We start from the raw sequence: 22,439 nt of genomic DNA, 5'->3' as shown, positions 1-22,439 counted from the left end.
AAAAAAAAAAAAAGTACCCACGCTATACACTAAAAGGGGGTGCATTTATATTTCGTCCCAGTTCTCCCTCATTATATATTAAAATATGTACTGAGAATAGTAACCGGTCATCTCCTACTGGCACAGGGTCTCGTCAGGTTGGGAAGATTTCAAGTTGCATGGTGAATGCCGTCTGGCGCTGTGAGCACTTTTCTTCTGAAACTGAGGCTTGATTTAGGGGTACTATTAGAGTTGAAGTCGAGGCTGTCCTGAAAGCCGTGCTTCCTGCCCCCTCAAAAAAAAGTGCCCCCCCATAGTCTTCCACTAGCTCCCTGTCTCCATCTTTGGCACCGATGCCATTAAACGCATGGCCATTTCTCCTGTATTTTAGTGTTGCAAGTCTTTATGTATAGATAGATATAGATATACATACACACACACACACACACACTTTTTACATCATTCTTCACTTTGTTCACTTTTTCTTTTTTTTTTTTTTTTCATTATCTTCATCATGTCATCTTTGTACAATGTGTGGTTTCCCCGTGAAATTCCCACCACAACTCACCCTGCACCATCACCGTGGTCCCTTGTGTGCTTCCCACCCCTGCCCTGGTCCTTCTCCCTCCTCCTCCCCTACACACTGTCTCTGATATACTTGCTTAGTGATTTTGATTCTCACTTTACTATAGTTACTTTATTTTTCCTGATTCCTTTTTTGTTTTCTCTACATTCCTCCTATAAGTGAGAGCATTTGATATTTTTCTTTTCTTCATTCTGGCTCATTTCACTGAGCATAATCCCTCCCGGCTCCATCCATGTCGCTGCTAAAGTCATGAGTTTGTCCTTTTTGATTGCTGAGTAATATTCCGTTGTGTAAATATACCACATCTTCTTGATCCAGTCATCTATTTTAGTGGTGGCTACACTGTGGTGACTAGCCCTGAAGAGGGAGCTCCTATACTCCAGAATGCTAACAACAGTGTAAACCAGTGGCACGTCAATTAAAAATAAACAGTTAAAAAAGAGTACCCCTCCTGAAATGCACTGGACTATGGTGATGGCACGCGGGTGATTTGGTGATGGGCATTCCACGGGGATTACAGCTGAGATGGAATAATGCACAAAATGATGTAAAAATAAACTATCAAAAAAAAAAAAAAGTCCCTTCCCACCACCTGACCCACTTTGCTGCCTGGCAGGAGCACCAGCAGCCGAGCTCTCAGACAAGGAGCGCAAGGACCTGGAAGGCCGGGTGAAGGCCCGGGAGGAGCTGCTGCTGCCCATCTACCACCAGGTGGCGGTGCAGTTCGCCGACCTGCACGATACCCCGGGCAGGATGCTGGAGAAGGGCGTCATCTCTGTAAGCGCCTGCAGCTGCCTGCTGGGCCTGCCTGGGAGGGAGTGACCCACCCTACGGTTGCCGGGTTTCCAGCCAAGGGGGGTGATTTGGCCTCAGATGGGTGGAATGATGCACCTTGGACTCACCATGGGGGTGGGGGACTTAAAAACATCCCAGTGCCCAGGAGACGCTCCAGACTAGTAAAATCAGAACGTCTGGGTGAGCGGCGGGCACGGAGTTATCAAATCCCCAGGAGAGTCCTAATAGCAGCGAAGGTCAGGGACCAGCAGTCTAATCTCTGCATGTTTTTAACTGCCGGGGCAGATTGGGGATCCAGTGTTCACCTGCCACTGACCATTGCAGCCCTGCCCTATCGTCCTTCCCCCAAGAAGATGCCCCACGGTCCCCGACTCCGGCCCCGGTTGGCCTCAGGGCCCTGGTGAATCCTGGCACTGCCGCCCCACGGGCAGGCCCCCCACTGCCCTGAACCCCTCTTTCCTGGTTGTCCGATGGGGGTGGTCACAAAGTCTGCCCAGCGGAGGGCCGGGCTTAGGCAGCGTCCTGTGTCACCCGCCTGCCCTGCCCGGGGCACTGAGGCTGGCTTGTCCGCAGGACGTCCTGGAGTGGAAGACGGCCCGCACCTTCCTGTACTGGCGCCTGCGCCGCCTCCTGCTGGAGGACCAGGTCAAGCAGGACATCCTGCGGGCCAGCAGCGACCTGAGCCACGCACATATCCAGTCCATGCTGCGCCGCTGGTTCGTGGAGACGGAGGGCGCCGTCAAGGTGGGCCCTGGGCCGGGCGGCGGGCGGGGACCGCGGGACCAGGGCCTGGAAGCCGACCCCCCCCCCCACAGCGGGCCCCTCTCTGAAGCAGTCTCCGCCACCCCCAGGCCTACCTGTGGGACAACAACCAGATGGTGGTGCAGTGGCTGGAGCAGCACTGGCAGGTGGGGGATGGCCTGCGCTCCACCATCCACGAGAACATCAAGTACCTGAAGCGAGACTTTGTCCTCAAGACCATCCGCAGGTGAGTGGCCGCCCGGCTGCCCCTGTCCACCCCGGGTTCCTGGAAGGGCTGGAGCCAGCATGCGCTGGATCCACTTGCCCTTAGGTTCCCCGGCCTCGGCGTAACCACAGGGCCCGGGCTGCCGCTCCCCAGCCAGGGTCTGGGTGGAGGATGGTCGCAGTTCAGGCTTTTTGCTGGAGGTCATAGAGGGCCGGTCCAAGGTCACAGCGAGGACATGATTGCTTCGGGGACCCACATTCTGAGCTACCAGGACATGGGCTGCCGGGTCCCATTCTGTCAGCCTTCCTGGAGGATCTGCTTCCCCTAGTCTCCTGGGGTCCCCTGCATAGTAGGTCATGGAGCAGCTGGGACCCCCTTGGGAGGGCAGAGCTGAGTTTCGGGGCTGTGCCTCAGCTCAGGTCACATAGCTGAATTCCCTCCTCCGGGCACCCTGATCCCCGAGCCACGTTCCCTCCCGTCCCAGTGGTCTGTCACCCCCGGAAGTGACCCGGGAGCTCTGAGAGGGCCCCACTCCGCCACGTGGCCCAGCCCTGCCAGTGACTGCAGGGGCTGCCGGGCTCGCTGGACTACGCGGCAGGAGTGAACCCCTCCCTGCCTCCTCTTGCAGCCTGATTCAAGAGAACCCCGACGTGGCCGTCGACTGCATGATGCACATGAGTCAGCTCATCAGCCCGGCCGAGCGGGCCCAGGTGGCCCGCCTCCTGTCCACCGCGGACAGCCCAGCTTCCGCCTGACCCTAGCCCGCCGGCCTCTCCTAAGGCCACAGCTGACCCACCACCGACAGGCCCTCACCAGGAATTTGGGGGTTTTTTTTTTGAAGATCCTGGGCTTTTCTGCCGAGCTGCTCAGCCCACAGCTCTCTCAATAAAAGGCTCAGGAGCGCCTTCCATGAGAAGCAGCCTCTGCCCATGTCCAGAATTTGCTTTGTCCTGTCTCTTCAGACAAAAGTTTTGCTGCCCCAGTGAACTGAGCCCAGACACCCCAGCTTCCTTTTGCTTTCCAGTGCCTGGCAGGAGGGACCCAGGCGTTCTTTTAGGCTCCTTTTATATCAGATCATGGAATCTTTTATTTTTTTAATCTGAGATCAGCGCTTGGCATTTGCATCGCCTGGATTCCAGCAGAATAAACAGACCAAGGCAAGAAATGTAAAGACGAGACAGGAGAGACCCTCTTTTTCCACTTCTGTCACATCCCCCAGGAAAGAGCGGGGATGGTTTTATATGGAGAAGAAAGTGGTATTTTGTTCCCCAGAGGGCCCCTTGTGCATCCCCGGCGTGTCCCCTGGCCCTCCTCGCCTCGCCTCACCTATCAGCCGACCTTTTCTTGAGACAGGAGAGCAGAGCGAGCTCAGTTGTGTGGCTTCTGGCCCAGGGCAGTGGGGACTGTTCTGTTGTTCACAGGCCCTGCCTGCCTGCCCCCTCCAAAAAGAACAAGAACTAGTCCCTCCCCCACTGCAGGACTAGCCAGCACCCCTGGCCTGACCCCCGGGAAGCCCAGCTTGCTCGCCAGTGTCACCCCTGAGATTGCTGCCACCCTCGGACAGCCCCTCGGCATCACTGTCGCTCCCACCAGTTGCCATGAAGTCTCTGATGGGATCAAGCCTGAGGGGGCTGAGTTCTTGGACCCCAAGCACTGGATCACGGGGACCAGCCATTGGCACAGGGGGGGAGGGTCTCCACACAGTACCCACCAGACTGTGCTCTGAAGGTGGCGTGGTGTGGGGGACCAAGTTCAGTCTGGCCCATCACTCTGCCCCTGGGTGCTGGCCATGGCGGGATTCAGCCACCCCAGCTCCTGTGATGGGCAATTTGAGGACAGCAAATATTACACCACCCTGGAGGGCAGTGAGGCTGCCAGGGAGCCTGCTTGAGGGTGTCTGCCGTGTCTTCCACCAGCCAGTGATGGCCTAGAAGAGCAGGAGGCCCCAGGCCGTGAGGGCGAGGGCAGGATGCACCATCCGTCCGTGTTCCCTTGAGGTGGGCGGACAGAATCCGCATTGCTTTGGGAACTGAGTGTTTCCTGGGTGGGGGAGGCCCCCTTGGTTTTGAAGGGAGAGACAGTTTGATGACCAGCTGCTACCCAGGAATGGGGGCAGAGGAACCTACCAGGAAATGTGTGGAATAAATTATTTTTTGAAGGAAGCACTTGGCCTTGACTTATTACCGGGACCAGAAGAGGCAGGCCGCCTCCCCAGACCATTTTCTGGACTTCTCGTCTACCCCAAGTGAGCTCCTTTGCAGGTGGACACAGCTGAGTGGAGTCCTAGCCCCAAGGCTGAAGGTGGGGTCCAGAGTCTTTTCCCCTGGATTTCCAGGATGGACACAGGCTGCTGTGGGCAGGTGCCAAGGCTGAGCTCTGCCCAAGGACAGTCAGCTGGTTGTACCTTCCCTGTGCCCGAGCCTGCCTCTCTGGAGACATGGCACATCCCTACTCTGGAGAGGCTGAATGTAGATGGAGGCCCAGGTAGGCACCTGAATGCAGGTGGAAGGCTCAGGGTGGTGATCCTTGGCTCCTTGCCATGCTGGCTTCACCCCCATGCAGCCCCTGTGAGCCTTTGAGATGTGGCTTCACTTTCATTTTTATGGATGAGAAAGCCCAGTTCAGAGAAGAACAAACAAATGAACAGACGTCACAGAGCCAGGAAGCTTGGGGTGCTGCCAGCAAGCAGGCTGACCTCACCCAATCCTCCTGTGCATCCTCTCAGGCCTCCGGAACCCTGCGGGGCTTTCTCCTGAAGGTGAGAACTCTGCCCCCTCTCTGCCTAATTCAGCCAAAGAGCATCACGGGGATGCTTGAGAATCCCTGTCCTCACACCATTATTGAAACCAATCCCTCCCAGGATAGGTAGATTCTGGGGACCCCTAAAGCCCTGGGTGAACCCTGTCTCCCTGCATGAAACCTCAGGCATGTCCACCTTATGCGTGTGAGAAGCCCCCAACTTTTCTCCCTTTCCCCTAGACACATGCTTTATTTCTGCCTCAATTCCACAAGTCAGTGGACCTTTTTTTTTTTTTTAATAATGTAGTTCATTTTACATCATTTTGTGCCTTTTTCCATCTCAGTTGTAATCCCCATGGGCTTCCCACCACCAATTCACCTGTGTGCCATCCCCACAGTCAGTGGACCTTCCCCCCACTCCAGTGTCATTTGTGGGGTGACTTTTATTATGAAAAATTTCCAAACACCAAAAAGTTGACTCACAGAAGCCCCCAGTTACCCACTTTGCCTGCAAGCTCTGCTGCCTCCTGGGTGCTCCTGCTCTCTGGACTTGGACTGCCCCTATGATTCGGTAGGTTACTTTTGGATCAGGGAACACTATTACCATTTATTTGGAAACATTTTTGAGCATTCTCAGACCTCCCCCTCCCCAACCTATCAAATTATACCAAGTAGGAACATTCCATTTTCAAAGAGCAGGGTGAGCTGTGCCTCTTGTCTGTCTGTCCATCCAGCCTTCTTTCAAGCTGTCAGTCCATCTTATTTTGACATGTGATTCCAGAACTGACCCCCAACCATCTCCTACCCAGTCTGTTATCACATACACAGCCAGACCGAACCACCCATTCATCTCACCTCTAGACGAGCACAGGCTGTCTCCCGCCAGAATGACACTGCCCTGGGCCTCTGCCCGGCTGACTCCTACTCATCCCTCAACTCACAGTTTACATGGTGCGTCCTCCAGGCAAACTTCCTTGACCACCTCTGGTGGGCTGGATGCTCTCTGTGGATCCATAGTCGCCATGTTCCCCCTTTTATGCAATATATACAAATCGCGAGTGTTTGTATTCCTAGGGGGCCCCTCCAGCCCTCTGGTTGCTGAGCCAAGCAGGGGTTAGGAGAGCAGCCATCTGGCAGCGGAGGTCCCTTTCTGGAAGGTGAGGTGAGGGACACCTCCCCCCAGCGTCTCTGCCTTCTGAGACACATGCCATGGTATATATCCAAGCAGCCTCATGTGCAAAAGACAAGAGCCTAGGAGTAACGTTTAGTTTTTTATTGCAGACATGTTTTTTATTGTGGTAAAATATACCTAAAATTTACCATTGTAACTATTGTGACGCATACAGTTCAGTGGCATGAAGTGGATTTACAATGTGCAGCTGTCACCGCCATCATCTTCAGAGCATCTTCACCACCTCAAACTGAAACTCTGAGCCCATGAAACATTGGCCATTCCTCCCTGGTAACACCACCTACTCTCTGTCTCTATGGATTTCAGTGCTCTAGATATCTCATATAAGTGGAATCACACAGTATTTGTCTTTTTTAACAGCATATTTCACACAGGTCCTCGGGATTCATACAGGTTAGAACAGGTGCCCGGTTTCCCTTTTTAGGGCTGCATAATATTTCACTGTGTAGATATACTACTTTTTATTGATCTATTCAGCTCTCAGTGGAACTTGGGTTGCAGCTATCTTCTGTGAATAGTGCTGCTAATGAACATGACTGCACAGATATCTACTCAAGTCCCTGCCTTCTTTTGGAAGTGGGTTTGCTGAATCATTTGGCATTTCTATATTTTACTTTTTTTTTAAGATGCATTTACTTATGCATACCAGAACTGGGGTACAGGCCAGAGGTGTGGGCACTGAGAGGATTCACCAGAGCAGGGAGCAGAACAGGCAGACTGACTGAAATACACAGCTGAAGGGAACAGGAGGGGGATGGCAGAGGTCTGCCGCACCATGTGGGTCAGCTCCCTGGCCTGGGATGGAACTGGTGCTGCAATGGCTGCGGAGAGCTTCATAGTGCTCGCTTTAACCCGCTGCACCACCAGGGAGGGCCCTGTATTCAAACACTCGCTGAAGACTTAGAATGTCCACAGCGGCCGCCCTATTACACATTCCCACCAACAGTGCTTAAGGGTTCTGACTTCTTCACATTTTTGCCAACATTTACTTTTATTTTTTTCTTTTATAATAACTAGTGGTTGAGCCTGGAAGTAATTTTAACCCAAAAGTCACTGAACCTTCTGACTTGCCTCCTTCCAATATGGCAGTCGATTCCCCCGCCTCCCTCTTCCTTGTCTACCTGCGCGCCCGCCCTGGTGGTCACGCTGCCCCTCCTTTTGCCGTAGAAGTTGCTAGTGTTTGGCCTTGTCCCGCTTCAACTGGGCTCAGGGCTGTGCCGCGTGAGACGGAAGTTCCAGCACGCACATCCAGAGGGAAAGCAGAGTGGACGCCACCTGCCGTGTCCGCGGCAGCGCCCGGCCCCGCCGCATCTCCCACGTCTGACCGTACCTTGTATTCCTGCCCCTAAACCTCCACAGCAGCTCTTCCGCGCCCGCGCGAGGCTGGGGCTGTGGTGCGTGAAGGCGCCCGCAGACCAACAGTGAACCCACCGCGTACGCTCCGGTGTTTGCTCCTCTTGAAACCAGCAGGCTGCTGGTGTGAGCCAGGCCCTCCAAAGTTGAGAAAAGATGGCAGAGAGACACGGTGACACCGGAGCTCTTTGTTGTAGGATTAATGAAGTTGATCGGGCTTTTCCACCACCGGCCTCCGTGGCGATCACCTGCGGCCTCGATGCTGTTAATGTACGGGGCGCGCCAGCCTACGGTCACCCGGCCATGGGTGTGCGCATGCGCGGGTGTGCACACCTGCGCGCAGGGGTCAGGGTTATAGCGGCCGCTTTACTCAACGCCAGAGGACGGCGGCTGCCAGAGGACCAGCGGCGACTACAAGGCAGGGAAACCACGGGAGACGCCCGGGAAAGCCGGGAGAAACAGATTGGCAGGGGCTGGGGCTGCTGTCTCCCTGCTGGCTGGCTTCCCAGCTCAGCATTCGCACCTGTGGAGAGGACACTAAGGCTCCAAAATCCGCCTTCAAATTGCTAGCACTGATGGTGAACTTACCCCACCTGGGATGGCTGCAAACCCTGCCTACCCCGACTCAGCACAGGTAAGCTGCTCCCCTCGCTGAGCTTAGTTTTGGTAAAATGGGAATGTCTGTTTCTAGGGCGGCTTTGACCGTGACCAGACATTTAACGCATGTTACGTCAACAACATGCTGTCTTATGGCTCTAGAGGTCAGAGTCTGAAATGGGCCTCTCTGGGCTAAAGTCGGGGGGTTAGCAGAGCTCTGGCCTTCGGGGGAGGCCCATTCCATCTTCAGAGATGATGCCAACCTCTCTGCCCCGCTCTTGCCCTTACCGGGATCCTGTGATGACACTGGGTTGGCTTGACTCGCCCGGCGACTCTCGCTCTCCAAGGCTGATTAGCAAACTCCATGTCACCCGCAAAGTTCTTGCCCCTGATAGGGCTCTCACACAGTCCCAGGTGCCAGGGAGGGCACGGTCTGCAGGGGGTGCTGTGCCTGCAGTGGGGGTTATCAGTCCCCCAACTCATGCCCAGGGGATGCTCAGGGGATAACAGCTCTCCTCCTGGGGAGCAGGGGGAGTGAGCGAATCCAGGCTGGGTGGGTGCCGCAGAGGAAGCCCCAAGCCCACTGGCCCGTGCGGTCAGTAGTGTTTTTGTTGTTAGAATGTGGCCCTCCCTGCCCCCCGCCCGTGAGCTCTGAGCCTCAGGTTGTCATCTGGGTGTTGGGACCCTCCCCCTGACGGTGTGGGGTGCCGTGCTGTTTTGGGGAGATGCCGCCTTCCGAGGGTGGCACTCGAGGCAGCTGCAGGCAGGAGCTGGAATGGCAGTGGTTAGCCTTCCCAGGCCTTGGCTGCCCAGCTCTGGACAGAACCTCCATGAAGACCTTGTTCCTCTGCTCTCCCCTTGGCTCCTTCCAGCCACACGTGGGCGGCAGGGAGGACCCCAGGCGGCCAGCACCCTGCGGCCAGTGCTCTCACCTGGAGTGTGTGACCCGGGCATCTTTGCCTGACTGCAAGGAATGGCTGAGCCGCAAGCAGGGGCTCCCGCCCTTTCCACATGCTGACCCAAGAGGGGGCACCCCGGGTGATGCGCATTGACCGTGAGCGACTTGACCTGGGACACTTGTCCCCCAGCTGGATGCCCTTGTTGGCCAGGTCGGGGTCGCCCGGCCACCCTGGAGGCCACTCAGGAAGGAGGGTGCTGGAGACTGGCCTGCCCAGGGCCACGGCCTGCTGTCTGTGGCCCCGGCCTCCTCACCACTCATGGTCCCCTACCACAAGCCTGTGTCCTGAGCCACTTCCGGGGGTGGTCAGCGTCCTCGTGAATCCGCTCTCCTGTGGCTGTCTTGGCTGACAAGCTACCTCTAGGTCTCAGCCTGTGTCTTCCCCTGCAAATGGGGGGACTAAGGAATCTGCCATGCCTACTGGGGCTGCCATGCTTGTGAAGCAGCTGGTCTGCAGGAGTGACCAGCGCAGGGCCTGCTGCAGAGGGTGGTGGCTATCTCCCCATCGCTCACCCCCTGGGAGATGGGGGAGGGGGGTGCTGTGCTCCAGCCCCAGGCTGTGGCACACACAGATGCAGTCCTGCGGCCTCTGCTGACCACGATCCCACCCAGCCCCTCTGAGCAGCAAACGGGGTTCATGTCACTGTCTGTAAAATGACTCTAAAGAGTTGGCACCTAGGGGCAGTTAACAGGGGCCATGCTAATTTTGTGGGTAACAGAGAAGGCCTCCCAATTTCTCGTGCCATGGAAACGGGCTCAGAAGACCTGCCACCTAATGGGCCTCAGTTTCCCCATCTGTGAAGGGTGAGTGGCGGTTGTCCTCCCCCAACTCATGCCTCCTTGGGTCTTAGGTTCCACCTTTATTGACAGAAGAGTCATCCACACGGGGCTTACACGGTCTTGGGGTCGTCCGCACATGGGGTCCTTGGTAACAATAACTCGTCACACAAAGCAGCAGAGCAGGCTGGTCAGACAGCAGCACCGTGCTGTGTCTAAAGATGGTGGAGGCTCGGTGGAAAGTTCCAGAACTAGGAAAGACTTAGAGAAAGTCTTTTGGGACAGGACTGGGCACCAAACCTCCCAGGTGCCTGGCTGACCTGATGATTAACCAGAAGATTCAGGCTCTGGAGTTCAGGACTGCAGAAACAGGAGCCTACCCTCCAGTTGGCCAGGAGGGGGTGACTGAGACAATGGCTGCAGTGTCTCCTACCTGGGACCCCCTGGGACCTTCTCTTTCACCATTCCCTTCGCCTGGCTCCCCTCTAACCCAAGTATCTACAGAACCCCCTACTTAGAAAGTCAGCAGTGGCAACAAGAGGCAAAACAGAAACAAGCTGTTCTAGGCCGTGAAGTAGGCCAAGGCCCTCAGCATCCCGCGGCAGCGTCTCCTCCCACCCTTTTCCCATGGCTCCTCTTTGCCTTTTCCCATGGGGCGGCTCAATGCCAGTACAACCCCCCAGCTCCATGCCAACATGCCCTCAGCAAGCCCCCCAGAAGGCACCTCCTGTCTTGGGGGCACATGGGATTTTGAATCATAACCCAACAGAAAAATATCTGGTCTCTAAAAAATAGTATGTTTTACAGTCTCCAAAGTGCTTGTTTGTTCTAAAAAAAAAAAAAAAAAACTGCTCCAAGCCTCAGAGGGGTTAAAAGCCAGGTGGAGATGTGACTCTTGGATGATTCAGGCATCGGCGTTGGCGGGAGATGGCGAGGCCATCGTGGGAAGGATCCAGGGAGCCTCACTCAGGGGTCTCGGCCGGCTGGGAAGAGGCGGTGCGACGTGCTCCGATAAATATAAACAAACGTGCGCCCCAGAGCAGTGCCTGGCGTGGACCCCAAACTTGATCGGAAAAGGGGGTTTGAGGCCAACGAGGGGGCGCTTATTTCAGAGGCCAGCCGGACTGGTCCTGGAGCAGCTGGACAGCCGCCGGCTCCACGTGGGCCTTGGGACCTGTCTGCCGAAGCAGGGGTTCATCCCGGAAGATTAAGGGGCCCGGCCATCAGTGTGTTTCCCTGGTGCACCAGCGCGTGCCTGAGTGGGCCGGAGTGAGTCCGGGGGCTCCAGGCTAGAGAAGCCTCGTTCTCGGCACCATCAGACCTCCTGTATCAGCGTGGGGAGGGCCAGAGTGCTTGTCCATTCTCCTCTGTCCTCCGGACTTGGGGAGGCCCAGGGCTTCTTGTGGAGGTGGGCGGGCCAGCGGGTGCCTCTCTGTCAACCAGCACCCCTCCACAGACTTAGGGGCCTGCTCTGCCCCTGCCCTCGGCTCAAAGCAGGGCTATGGGCTTGTTTCCCGGGGCGCCCAGGTACTGCGAGGAGGAGCTGGCCGTAGACGAGGCCGTGGCCACGCGGTCCGGAGCGGAGTAGGCAGCGTAGAGACCGGTCACCTGCACGTCTGGGAAGGGCTGGTCACTGGCGCCAGAGACAGGGGTGAGGCCGGAGGCACCCAGCTCACAGCCAAGCGGGGAGTCTGCGAAGGCCCCCAGCGCGTCCAGACTGAAGCCCTCGTCCTTCATTTCCTCCCAGAGGTTCCCTGGCGAAGAACATCCGCACGAGCGGCTTCATGTCAGACCTGAGTTCGGGTCCCCGGAAAGGGGACGAGGAGCCAGTGCTCTGGCCACCTCCACTGCCCCCTGTGCGGCTTGGGAAGGCCACTCCTGCCGGGAGCCCCGTCCTGGCCAGGCGCATGGAAGCCAGGGCGGGAGGCCCCTTTGCTTCACATTTCTAACAGTTACCGGGGAAGGCCAGAGCTTCAGATACACCCGTGTCGCAGCCGTGACTGCCTCGCTAACTAGCCCCCCACAAGCCCAGCAGCTGGCCACTCCCTCCCTCAGGACACTCGGAGGCGAGTGGGCGGAGCGGGGCCCCCTGCAGCCTGGACCTCACGGCCAGCTTGTTCCTTCCCCGCTTTGCTGCACAGATCTGTCCCCCATCCCGATGCCGTGTGGCAGGCTTGGGCCAGGGAGCGGTCTGGCATGCACTGGGCACGGTCGTCTCAGGGATGGTGCGGAACAAGTCTGGGGTCAGACCCAAGGGGCTGAACCTCAGCTCTGCCACTTGCTAGCAGGTGACCGCGGCCGGTGACCTCACTTTTCCGCCGCTCCCTCCAGGGCAGACGGGGCGTGGAGGCCAGTGGCCTCCCAGGGCTGTGCAGGGTGGACGGCGGACTCGGCATGGAGCCAGCATCCAGGAGCGCTCGAGGCGTCCCATGATTCACTGCTACTGGGTGGTGGGGACGTGGCGGCCGGAGGAAGGGGCTACAGGGTGCGTCAGGTGGCTCTCCTCTCCTTTGCCCTCCCCCGTCTGTCCACTCCCCAGTCCAGCCCCTCCTTTTGTTCCCCTCCCCCACTCCTCCAGGCTCACCTTGCAGAGCGAAGTCTATGATGCTGGGGTCCAGGGCGTCCACCTCAGTGTTCATGTCAGCGCTGATGTTGATGAAGTCCCCGGGACCCCTTCCCAAGGCGGGGTGGGGCAGCGGGCTGGGGCTCAGGTCCGGGAGCGCGTGCAGGGGTGGGGTCTGGGCTGGGGCGGGAGAGTCTGGGGAGAGATGTGCCTGCGGCTGGACCTGGTGGTGCAGGGGCACCGACTGCAGGGACAGGGTCATCAGCGGCCGGGGTGGGAGCTGAGGGACAGCCAGGCAGCTGTGGGCCACGGCCACGGCGGTCAGCACAGGGGCCTCGGGCTCCCCCACTTTGCCAGGGCGCCGGCAGTTTTCCGGTCGGTCTGAGATCAGCTTGTCCAGCTCCTCTGCAGGCAAGTGGACAGTCACTCAGGAGCCACCCGGCAGTTCCGGGGGACCCAGCCAGGCTTGGGCTCAAATCCCGGCGTTACCCGTGGGACCTTAGCAAGTGCCTTAGAGGGGCCTTGAGGGGCCTCACACGCTGCACAGCATTGCGGAAACAGTGGAACACGGGCTGTGCAGGGGCTTGGAGGGGTGAGAGGGAATAACTTCAGCTCCTCGTGTTGGGACAGTGTCTTACAGGGCAGCCCTGCAACTCTAGACCCTCGCTTGAATCTCCTAACAGCCCTAAAAAGCATGAAAAGCAGCAATTACAAATCCCATAGATCGGGACAGAAGTAACATGCAAAGGTCCTCCCAGTTCTTGCTACTGAAGTGACATATATGTAGCGACATGTTAAAAAGTGGATCCTGGGCCCTCCCTGGTGGCACAGTGGGTTGGGACACAACTTTGCAAGCCAGCTGCAGTCACTTCAGTGGGAGTTTGAGCCCCGGAGGTAACCACATGGCACGGCTGACCTCCCCTGACCCGCCCGCTGCTCCCCTCAGCAGTGTACTTTGTCGATCTGCCTGTTCTGCTCCCCACTCTGTCTCTGGTGAGTCCTCTCACCACCTCTGCACCTCTGGCCTGTACCCCAGTTCTGTATGCATAAAATAAATAAGCCCCGAAAAGAAAATACAGAATCATGAAGCATATCAAAATTATGGTTTTTCACCATTTACAGTAAAGTATTTGTTGTCTTTCTCTTTCCCTTAAACTCTCTCTCTACATATATATAGATCATTTTGTGCATATTGATTCGTAGTTTGCCTCTTTACACTTATATTGGAGGAATTTCTTTTTGTTTCAAAAACACTTATCTCTAATACTTGTACAAGATGGTATTAGTATATCTCTTAATCCCCTCTTGTGGGATGTTGAGATTACTTACAATTTTTTACCCTTAGAAAAAGAAATTTTGTGATGGCTAACTTTGTTGATAAAGTGGTTGCTCAAAGCTTTGATTTCCTCAGCATAACTTCCAGAAGTAGAACACTTGGTTCAAATTGGTGCAGGTGGGCATTGTTCACACGTGGGTATATTACTTTGCCCCAGAAAAGCTCAACCTCCTCCACCTCCATCAGTTGTATGTGAAGATGCCTGTGTCTCCACATCCTCGCCCACATTGGGTGTTATTGTTTTGTGATGCTTTAAAAATCTGTGCCGGTGTGGTGGAGAATGCAAGGAGTCAGTGTGAGCCTGTGGTGTTTGCTTTGGCGAACCTGTGAGCGATCAGGGATTGCTAGTGGGATTCAGCAGCTTTTCCTGCTTTTGACCAGGTCCCTGGTCAAAAGGGAAGGTGGGTTTTACAGGAAGGAAGAAGGGACGCTCGCAGGTACTCATGTGCCCGCCGTCAGGGCTGGGTGCGTCGCGGGGGCTGGCCCAGGTGTGTGCGGGCGCAGGTCCGGGCCTCACCGGGGTTGGCCATGCTCCGGTGGATGGCGGCGAGGTCCTTCCTCTTCCACTTGTGCATCTCCTCCTCCATCTTGTCGATGCGGGCCAGGTTGAGGGCCCACAGGCAACCCTTGCGCGAGGAGCCGCTCATCTTGTTCTCCACCTTTTCAAAGCACTTGTTCAGGGACAGGTTGTGCCTGACTGAGTTCTTCCAGCCATCAGGAGCTGTCTGTGGGGAGAAATGGGCACACAGGGGACCCCTTTAGAGACTTCCCGAGACCCTCCCTCTCCAGGGGCACCTCAAACTCACGGCTCACCAGCAGCAGGGTAAATGACAGCATGCAGCCCTCAACCTGGAGTGAGGGAGAGAGGGCGGGGGCGGGGGCTGTGGCAAATTTGGGGGCTGTGTTCTGATTAAAAGGGGCAGCTGTACTTCAGGTCCCACCAACCGTATGACATGAAAATAAGGCCCAGGGCTGCCCAACTGTCCGTCTTTCTCTCCCACTCAGGAAGAAAGCAATTGAGACGATGCTGACACACACATAACTGCTCAAATGCACGAAATCCTATTTGTACATACTTGCCAGGGCACTGGCAGGTCAGGCACCCCGTAGCTCAGTACCCCCCGACCTCCCGCTGTGCGTTTTGGCTATGATGTGGACAAGGACAGCATCACTAGTGGACAAGCATGTGCCAGAGTTGAGAGCCCCTTGCCACATGGAGCCCTCGCCGCCTGGGTTTTATTCTCCCCAGCTTACAGAGGAGGAAACCGAGGCAAGCGTTCTCATCAGCTGTTTTGCATCACGTTTCACCGCGCCTGTCCTGAATAGCTAAGTCAGTTCCTTCCCTGTTTGTTCCCTGAGAGGCTTGAGGAACTTCTCTTCATCAGCCAGAGCCCAGCTCAGATGCCCCCTTCTCTTTCTGGGCTTATCGTATGGCCCCATCCACGTGAGCACGCGTGTGTGGTCACCTCACCACCAGGTCTATGGCCCACCAAAGCTGGTGTCTGTCAGGCTAGCGGCTAGCTCTGGACGGGGCGGTGCCAGGGAGGGGTCGAGCTGTTTCCCAGCGTGGCCGGGCCTCACCTTGAAGTAGGGGAAGTGTTCCTTCATGAAGCTGTAGATCTCGCTCACAGGCAGGCTGCCTGTCTTGCTGTTCTTCAGGGCCATGGCGATCAGACAGCTGCAGCAAGAGGCGAGGCAGGACAGGCATGCGGGGTCTCCACCCAGGGTCCCCCTGCCCGGGAGCCTGCCTGGCTTGACCCCCCCCAGTAAAGACCCCCCCAGACTACCGCATGTAGTCCTCTGTCTTTGCCATGCCCTTCCCTCATTCTTGACCCTGACTCCATCTGTGGGTACCGATTGCAGGACCCTTGTCTTCTTCTCTTCAGCCCTCCCCACGATTACTGTCTATGGGCTGGGGATGCTAACTAAGATGCTCCCTCCCTCCCCAACCACCTGTGAGGTTTTTTTTTCTATGACATTTTACATCAGAGGGAAAGGAAACCCAGGGCCCAAGCCACTCCCGAAGGCCCCACAGCTGGTGCATGGTGGGGCAGAATTAGTTTCCCAAACTTGGTGCTTGCTAACTGTCAGTATTTCCTGAGTCCCAGGGTTCTACATTTCTCCACTCCCTAGAACCTCCTCATTGGAGGTCTGGACCACCCGTCCGTTTGTCTGAGGTGACCTACAGGCATCCTTCAGCCTCCCCCCTCCTTGGGCCTGCCAGCCCCAGCCCAGTCCTCACCTGTATGAGTAGATGGGCTTGGGGTAGTGTTTGGGGTGTAGTTCCTGAGATGAATGCACAGCCATGCGGGGCTGGGGGTAGGAAGGCCTTGCCCCAAAGGGGGAGCCATAGAGGTCCACAGGAGGGCACTTCCCACCAGCAGGGGCAGAGAAGAGAGAGAGAGCATAAGTGACCCACAAAAGCTCATTCCCACCCCTGTCTGGGATGCAAGATGGGGCTTTATGAGCCCGGTGATACTCCATGGATTTGGAGGGAACTGAATGGCCCATGGTGTGGACGTGGTGAGGAATTTTGTCCCCATGTTCTGAGCAAATAAACTGAGGCTCAGAGAGCCCCCTGGTCAGCCCTAGCCAGGGTGTCTGCCTCAGAGTGCAGGGTTGCTTCAACCCCCCAGTACCTGCTGGACCCCTGGGGGAAGCGGGAACTGGGGTTGAGAGCTGGGAGAATACAGCTGTGGCGGATCCTGCAGGCCAGATGCCGGCTTCCCCCCCACAGGGAAGTGGTTCATCTGCTGAAGCCAGGAGAGGAGGAGACACAGGTCAGGGTGGAGCAGGGCACCCCGGGGTGGGGGGGATACCCGCCCTGTGCCCCCACCCCAGTGGGACACTTACACTGGCTCCATGGCTGACCATGGGGCCCAGGCCCAGCACTCCTGGGGGAGCCACGCCAGCTGGGCCGTGGAGCATGGGACCTGGGGCGGCTCCCACGTGCAGGTCTGCTGCCCTGGCCAAGGCACCTGCAGGGGGGAAGCACAGAGATGACCGTAGGGCTGCCCAGAGGATGGAGTCACCTGCCACTGTTGGGGGGAAGGCAAATAACTTGCCTGGGGAATAGGGAAGCCTCTCCCCAACCCCCTGCCCATGAGGCCCCCTGAAGTATGCACTCCCAGTGGCCTCTTTTCCCACCAGTACAATGAGGTTCCTGATAATACCTGCCTAGAAATTTCTTGTGAGAGTTAAATGAAATAATGTATCTCGAGTGCTTACCACATAGCTGGGCACATGATATTAACTTGAGCCATAGGAGACAATTATAAATAACGATGATGATATCACTATCCTTCATGAAACTAAAACATCCATTCATTGTCCATCTCTACTCCTTGAAAATAGGCTCTAATTCCCCAGTTTTGAGGGTTAGATCCAACTACTGAATTATCTTGGGAATAGTAGGTGCACACATGTCTGCGTTACCCTATACTGAGCCTGTAACAGACATTACTAATCTATCATAGAATCTCACTGCACCACCTGATTACAGGCAGCCACCTCCAATATAGCCAAGCTGACCTGCAAGATGAGCCTGCCTTGAACACATCTCTTCCAGGAAGTTTTCTGGCTCCCTCCTGGGCTCAGCTTTTGTGCCTTGGTCAGTCATGTTCTCCTTTCTCTGACGAGATCCTCAACTCCCTGAGAGCTAGAGCCACATGTGGCTTAGGGCTTCAAGTATGTGGCATAGTGGTGACAGTGAAGAAAAAAGGGGTTACCATACTGCACAGGAACCATGCATTGAACGCCTCACACGCAGTGTGCTTCCTGCAGCAAATCCCTATAGCCGCCCATAAGGATCATTCTATTATCTTTCTCTGCAGGTGAAATAGCTCAGAGGGGAAGGTCCTTCAATGTCACACAACTGTCCCCTGGTAGTTCTAGATCAGGGCCTGACAAATTGTGGTCAGTAGGCCAAATCTGACCCACAGCCTGCTTTTTTGTAAATAAAGTTCTATTGGCACACAACTGTATCCATTGTTTATATATTTAAGGCTGCTTTTACCTTGAGATGGCAAAGTTGAATAGTTCAACTGCTTCTGAAATATTTACTAGCTGCCTCTTTACAGAAAGAGTTTGCCGATTCCTAAATAGCTGTTTCTGCCAAGAGTAATTTGTCCAATGTAAGAAATATTCCTAGATACTAACTTTTCAACTACTGGTGCTTTTAATCTTCTGCAGTGCACGAAAGTGGATTTTGTTGGCTGCCTTCAGTGTTTCTGCCTCCCTGGCACTGAGCCCGCCGCTGTGTTTGCATCTAGCTCCTATTTACTGGGCATTTATTATGTGCCAGCATGTCCCAGCTAGTATTATCTCTTTGAAGATTAAGGTCAGTAAACTTTCTGCAAAGGGCCAGATTGCAGTCGTTTTAGGGTCGGCCAGCTGCAAGGTCTTTGTGTTGTTGTTGGTTTAAAGATTTATTTATTTCTGCATACAGAACTGGGGTGCAGGCCAGAAGTGCAGGGGCGGTGAGAGGATTCACCAGAGACAGAGTGGGGAGCAGAGCAGGCAGATGGACGAAGTACACTGCTGAGGGGAGCAGCGGGCGGGTCAGCAGAGGTCTGCCGCGTCATGTGGTCACCTCCGGGGCCGGGAATCAAACTCGCACTGAAGTGGATGTGGCCAGCTTGGCAGTGCTGTGTCCTTTCCCATTGCTCCATTACATGAAGGAGCTGGCGAGACGAGCCACAGGCTACACGAGCCCACTGACTGCCTGAAATGTTCAGGACACACCCGACTGTGACTCTGCTGAAGCCTGGGCCACCTTGGCCATGGAGACCCAGGGACGAACCTGCCCCTCCAAAGAACGGATGGTCAGTCCCCTTTCCAGATGGCAAAACAGAGACCCAGGCAGTGACCTGGCCACAGCAGTCATGAGCTGGGTGGCAAGCCCCGCTCCCGCACGCACGCTCTCATGCCCCCCACCTTGCCTCTGAGCCTACCTGGGTGTGGGGGTGGTGCGCTGGGGCCCCCTAGGTCCTGACGGCCACTCGCCATCTGCTGCAGCCTCGGCACATCCACGGCCGTGAGCCAGGACAGGGACTGCAGGTCCCCCGGGAGGTCGGCATCTCCAGAGGCGGCCAGGAGCCTGCAGGGAGGGGCGGGGGCTCAGGCAGGGTGGGCAGCTCAGGAAACTGGGGGGCTCCCCTGCCTCTGGAATCACTTCCTGACACCCTCCCCTCCACAGCCACCCCACTCTGCAATCTGTCCATCCCCAGGGCTGGACGTGGCAACCAGGTCCAGGTTACCCCTGCAAATCACTCCTTCCCTGGCATCTCCCGCAGCTCACGGGCCCTGACCCAGGGCAATGAACACTGAAGTTTGCTGAGCGCTTACTTCGTGTTGGGCACCCCACCAAGTCCTCCACAGGTTTTAAAAAACCCACTTAACAGGGTGGGATGAGAAATGGGATCAAAAACAATGGGGGGAGGGAAGTGCACTGGACTGTGGTGATGGTACATGGGTGAGTCGGTGATGGGAAGCCCACGGGGATTGCAACTGAGATGGGAAAATGCACAAAATGATGTAAAAATAAACTACTCAAAGAAACCCACTTAACACCCCACATTACCCCGGCAGGCTGGTGTTTATATCATCATTCCTATTCCTGACTTACAGATGGGGTCCCGGGGGCCCCGGGCGCGTGCTCAGTCCGCACAGCAACACTGCAGCCCCACAGCAGCACAGTGTAGGATGCGCCCCTCTCCCCTTTTATAGAAGGGGAAACTGAGGCTCTGAGCACCCAGTCACCTGCCCAAGGCTCCAGGGAACAGGAAGCACAGGGCTGGACCCCAGGCTGTGGCCTGAAGCTGGACCCCGGCCAGGACCCCGGGCGGCCCCTTGAGGCTCCAGGAAGACCCCTCATGGTGCCCTCTGCATGGAAGGAAAAGGTCACCGTCAAGAGACCAGGCAGATACCCCAACGGGGGGTAACCACGACTCCCAGGCACCCCCAGTCTTGCTCTCCATGTGGCTACAAGAGCACAGGACCCCACCATAGCGGCTGGTCCCCATATATGAGCCACACCTCAGCGCCTCCACCCCCGCGGGAGCTTCCTGCTTTGCTGCCCGGGGGTCCCCCATCCGGATTCTGGACTCCAAGTTCACAAGCAGGTGGCTCAGCCCTGATGGGACGGGGTAGGAAAGAAGGCTCAGCTTGGCTTTCTCTTGCTGCTGACAGGGGATGCGGGTGGGACATCAGCCACCACCCTGGGCGGTGCTGTGGCCACCTCTAGCCGGGGGACTCTCCCTCCCTCCCTCCCTCCCGCCTTGCCATCTCTCCTGCCCTCTCTTTCCTTGTGTTTTAGGGCCACAATTAGCGTTGCCATGGCCACCGCGGCCTGCTGCAGGCCCAGGCCGGGCCCACCAAGCTGGCATCAGGTGACACCCTACGGCCCGGCGATTGGCCGCCTTGTAGGAAAACAGCCTGGAACCGATTTGAAAACTCGGCCGGGTCGGCAGCAGCGGTTGGCCGGCTGCTGCTGTCCCTCTGTGGCCCATTGTGTGACAAACGACTGTTGCCCCGTGGCACGTGGCCCCCATTGTCCCAGGGTCGCCCCGCAATTGTTCCTGCAGCCCCTCCCCCCAGGCCGCCCCCTTGGCCCGCTCATAGCTCATCTGGCTGAGTGACAGCCTCACCACCGGGCCATGCCATCTGTCTCCTCGGGCCCACGGAGACTGGGGTGAAGCTGAGGGCAGGGCCAGGGGTGCTGCCCGCTGTCGGGGTGCCTGTTTGCTCACCCCACACGGGACTGACCTAACGCCCCCCATCTGGTGGTGCCAGCCCTGCTCCTGCTCAGCAGCCTGCTATGGCTCCCCCTGGCCCCTCTGCCTGTCCTCAGCCGGGCAGGAGGCAGGAGGCAGCAGGGAGGCAGCCTCTGTGGGAACGCTTCTCCGGTGACCTCAGGGGATCCTCCGGTTTCCCGACACCCTTCCACATGCATCATGGGGGCCAAGTAATTCTGGGGACCTATGGGAGCGGCTCATCCCGCCGCCCAGCCGTCTCTCCCTCTGCTCTGCTCCCCTGCAGAGGCATGCGAAGCCCACCTTCCCCTGGGTGGCCAGCCCCTCACCACGCTGCCCTGGTGTGCCCATTCTTGCTGTCCTAGTGCTGCATCCCAGATGGTGAGAAGCAGAGTCCATGGCACCTGGGACCTGGGCAAGACCCCTGGGTGCAGCCCTGGCCCGGCCACGGCCCTCACCAGGGCACTTAGACCCCTTCCCAGTTTGCTCCTGTAAAGTGGACAGGAGTGATAACCAGCAGCTGTTCTCCTGGAGCTGCTTGGCTTTCTCCTGGGGGTGTCCTCCTCTGTCTCCTCAGAGGGTTTCTCTGCCAGAAAATGACAGTGACAGATATTTGCAACTCAAAGAAGGCAAAATCAGACCCATGGCCTGGGGTCTCCCAGGACCTGTCCTGCCCCTCACCACCACTTCCCCCCCCACCCCCCCTGTCTCTGAGGAGGTGAGGGGGACACTAATTCCCTGCGCCAGCCTGGAGAGCAGGAAGAATCACATTTCCAAGACCCATCTCCTGCCCCTGCCACAGAGCAGGAAGGGTTGTGCAGGGCCCCTGGCCTGTCTCCTCGGTGCACTGGGAGTCCTGGCTGTGTCTGTCCCTGTCGCAGGGGCCCTGGGGTGAAGTCCTGACCCCACTCCTGTTGGTGACACCAGATGTGCGCCCAAACCTTCCTGAGCCTCAGTTTTCCTGTCTACAGAACAGGGGGAATGAAGATGGAGGCAAAGCACCCCCAAGAGGCTGTGGTTCTGCTCCCTCGCCTCTCCCTTCTTTCTGGTCTCTTCCTGAGGTGTTGAGGGCAGCCACCTCCCAGACCTGTCTCCTCCCCACACGCCCACGGTCCTCACTGTGTCTGCAAAGCCGGCCAGGTGGCCCAGAGCCCCAGGCCTTCCGGGATGAGGGGATGAGGCAGGACACTCCCAGCACGCCTCTGTGCCTCCCAGCCATGGCCCTGGGTGCTGGGGGGGTGGAGGGGAGCAGGGAGAAAGGAGGTCGGTCTCTTCTCCCTCTTGCACCTCTCAGCTCCCTCAGCTCCTCTCCCACCCCCACCTGAGCCTCCCACGCCTAGTTAGCCACAAGCCTCCACCTTTTGCAGCAGCTGGTGTTACAGGGAAGGCAGGGGCTGCAACCCATCTTGGGGGCCCCAAGGTCTGGCGAGGAGGAGGCCAGGACAGGGGCTGAGGCCACTGGTGGTGGCAGGGGCCTCTGAGCTGAAGCAGGGAGACCTGCACCCTGGGGGAGGAGCTGCACCCCGAGCTAGCAAAGGGCGGGCACTCAATACACACAGATGGCTAAGCGAACACACGAGTCCACTTTGCAGACTCCCAAGTCCTCCCTGCCCAGGCCAAGCAGGGGTTAAAGCCCCAGGTTGATTTTGTAATAAGTTGATTTTATCCAAGCTTGCGGACACAGCTTGGGGTGGGCAGGTCCTCCCAGTTGCCTGGGAGGCCAGGGAGAGGGGCCTGTGGGGAGTGCCAGCAGGGTCAGAGGCCGGAGTGCCCGCTTCCCTGCCTGCCAAGGAGCTGTTGAGAAGGAGCTCTGTGGCTTCTGGAGGCTCTTCCCCACCTCCCCCC

General features: G+C 57.1%; 2 protein-coding genes across 2 annotated transcripts in view; one reads left to right on the top strand and one right to left on the bottom strand.

The window, feature by feature from the left end:
- Positions 1–4,483, top strand: part of ACACB (acetyl-CoA carboxylase beta) — an 86,604-nt gene extending 82,121 nt beyond the window's left edge. The window contains exons 49-52 of the mRNA XM_012731034.1: positions 1,182–1,342; positions 1,934–2,104; positions 2,212–2,348; positions 2,956–4,483. Coding sequence (XP_012586488.1) covers positions 1,182–1,342; positions 1,934–2,104; positions 2,212–2,348; positions 2,956–3,082 — 596 coding nt within the window. The 3' untranslated portion in view covers positions 3,083–4,483. The remainder of the gene's footprint in view (positions 1–1,181; positions 1,343–1,933; positions 2,105–2,211; positions 2,349–2,955) is intronic.
- A 6,942-nt stretch (positions 4,484–11,425) lies between these two features.
- FOXN4 (forkhead box N4) overlaps positions 11,426–22,439 on the bottom strand; it is a 19,186-nt gene continuing 8,172 nt past the window's right edge. Inside the window, exons 3-10 of the mRNA XM_004690953.1 lie at positions 18,795–18,940; positions 16,696–16,820; positions 16,482–16,592; positions 16,085–16,212; positions 15,424–15,520; positions 14,360–14,567; positions 12,528–12,911; positions 11,426–11,697 (exon numbers count right to left, since the gene is read on the bottom strand). Coding sequence (XP_004691010.1) covers positions 11,432–11,697; positions 12,528–12,911; positions 14,360–14,567; positions 15,424–15,520; positions 16,085–16,212; positions 16,482–16,592; positions 16,696–16,820; positions 18,795–18,940 — 1,465 coding nt within the window. The 3' untranslated portion in view covers positions 11,426–11,431. The remainder of the gene's footprint in view (positions 11,698–12,527; positions 12,912–14,359; positions 14,568–15,423; positions 15,521–16,084; positions 16,213–16,481; positions 16,593–16,695; positions 16,821–18,794; positions 18,941–22,439) is intronic.

The sequence above is a fragment of the Condylura cristata genome, unplaced genomic scaffold (genome assembly GCF_000260355.1).
Source record: "Condylura cristata isolate star-nosed mole 26May11 unplaced genomic scaffold, ConCri1.0 scaffold00029, whole genome shotgun sequence".
Taxonomy (NCBI): domain Eukaryota; kingdom Metazoa; phylum Chordata; class Mammalia; order Eulipotyphla; family Talpidae; genus Condylura; species Condylura cristata.
This window is presented reverse-complemented; position numbering and strand designations above follow the sequence as displayed.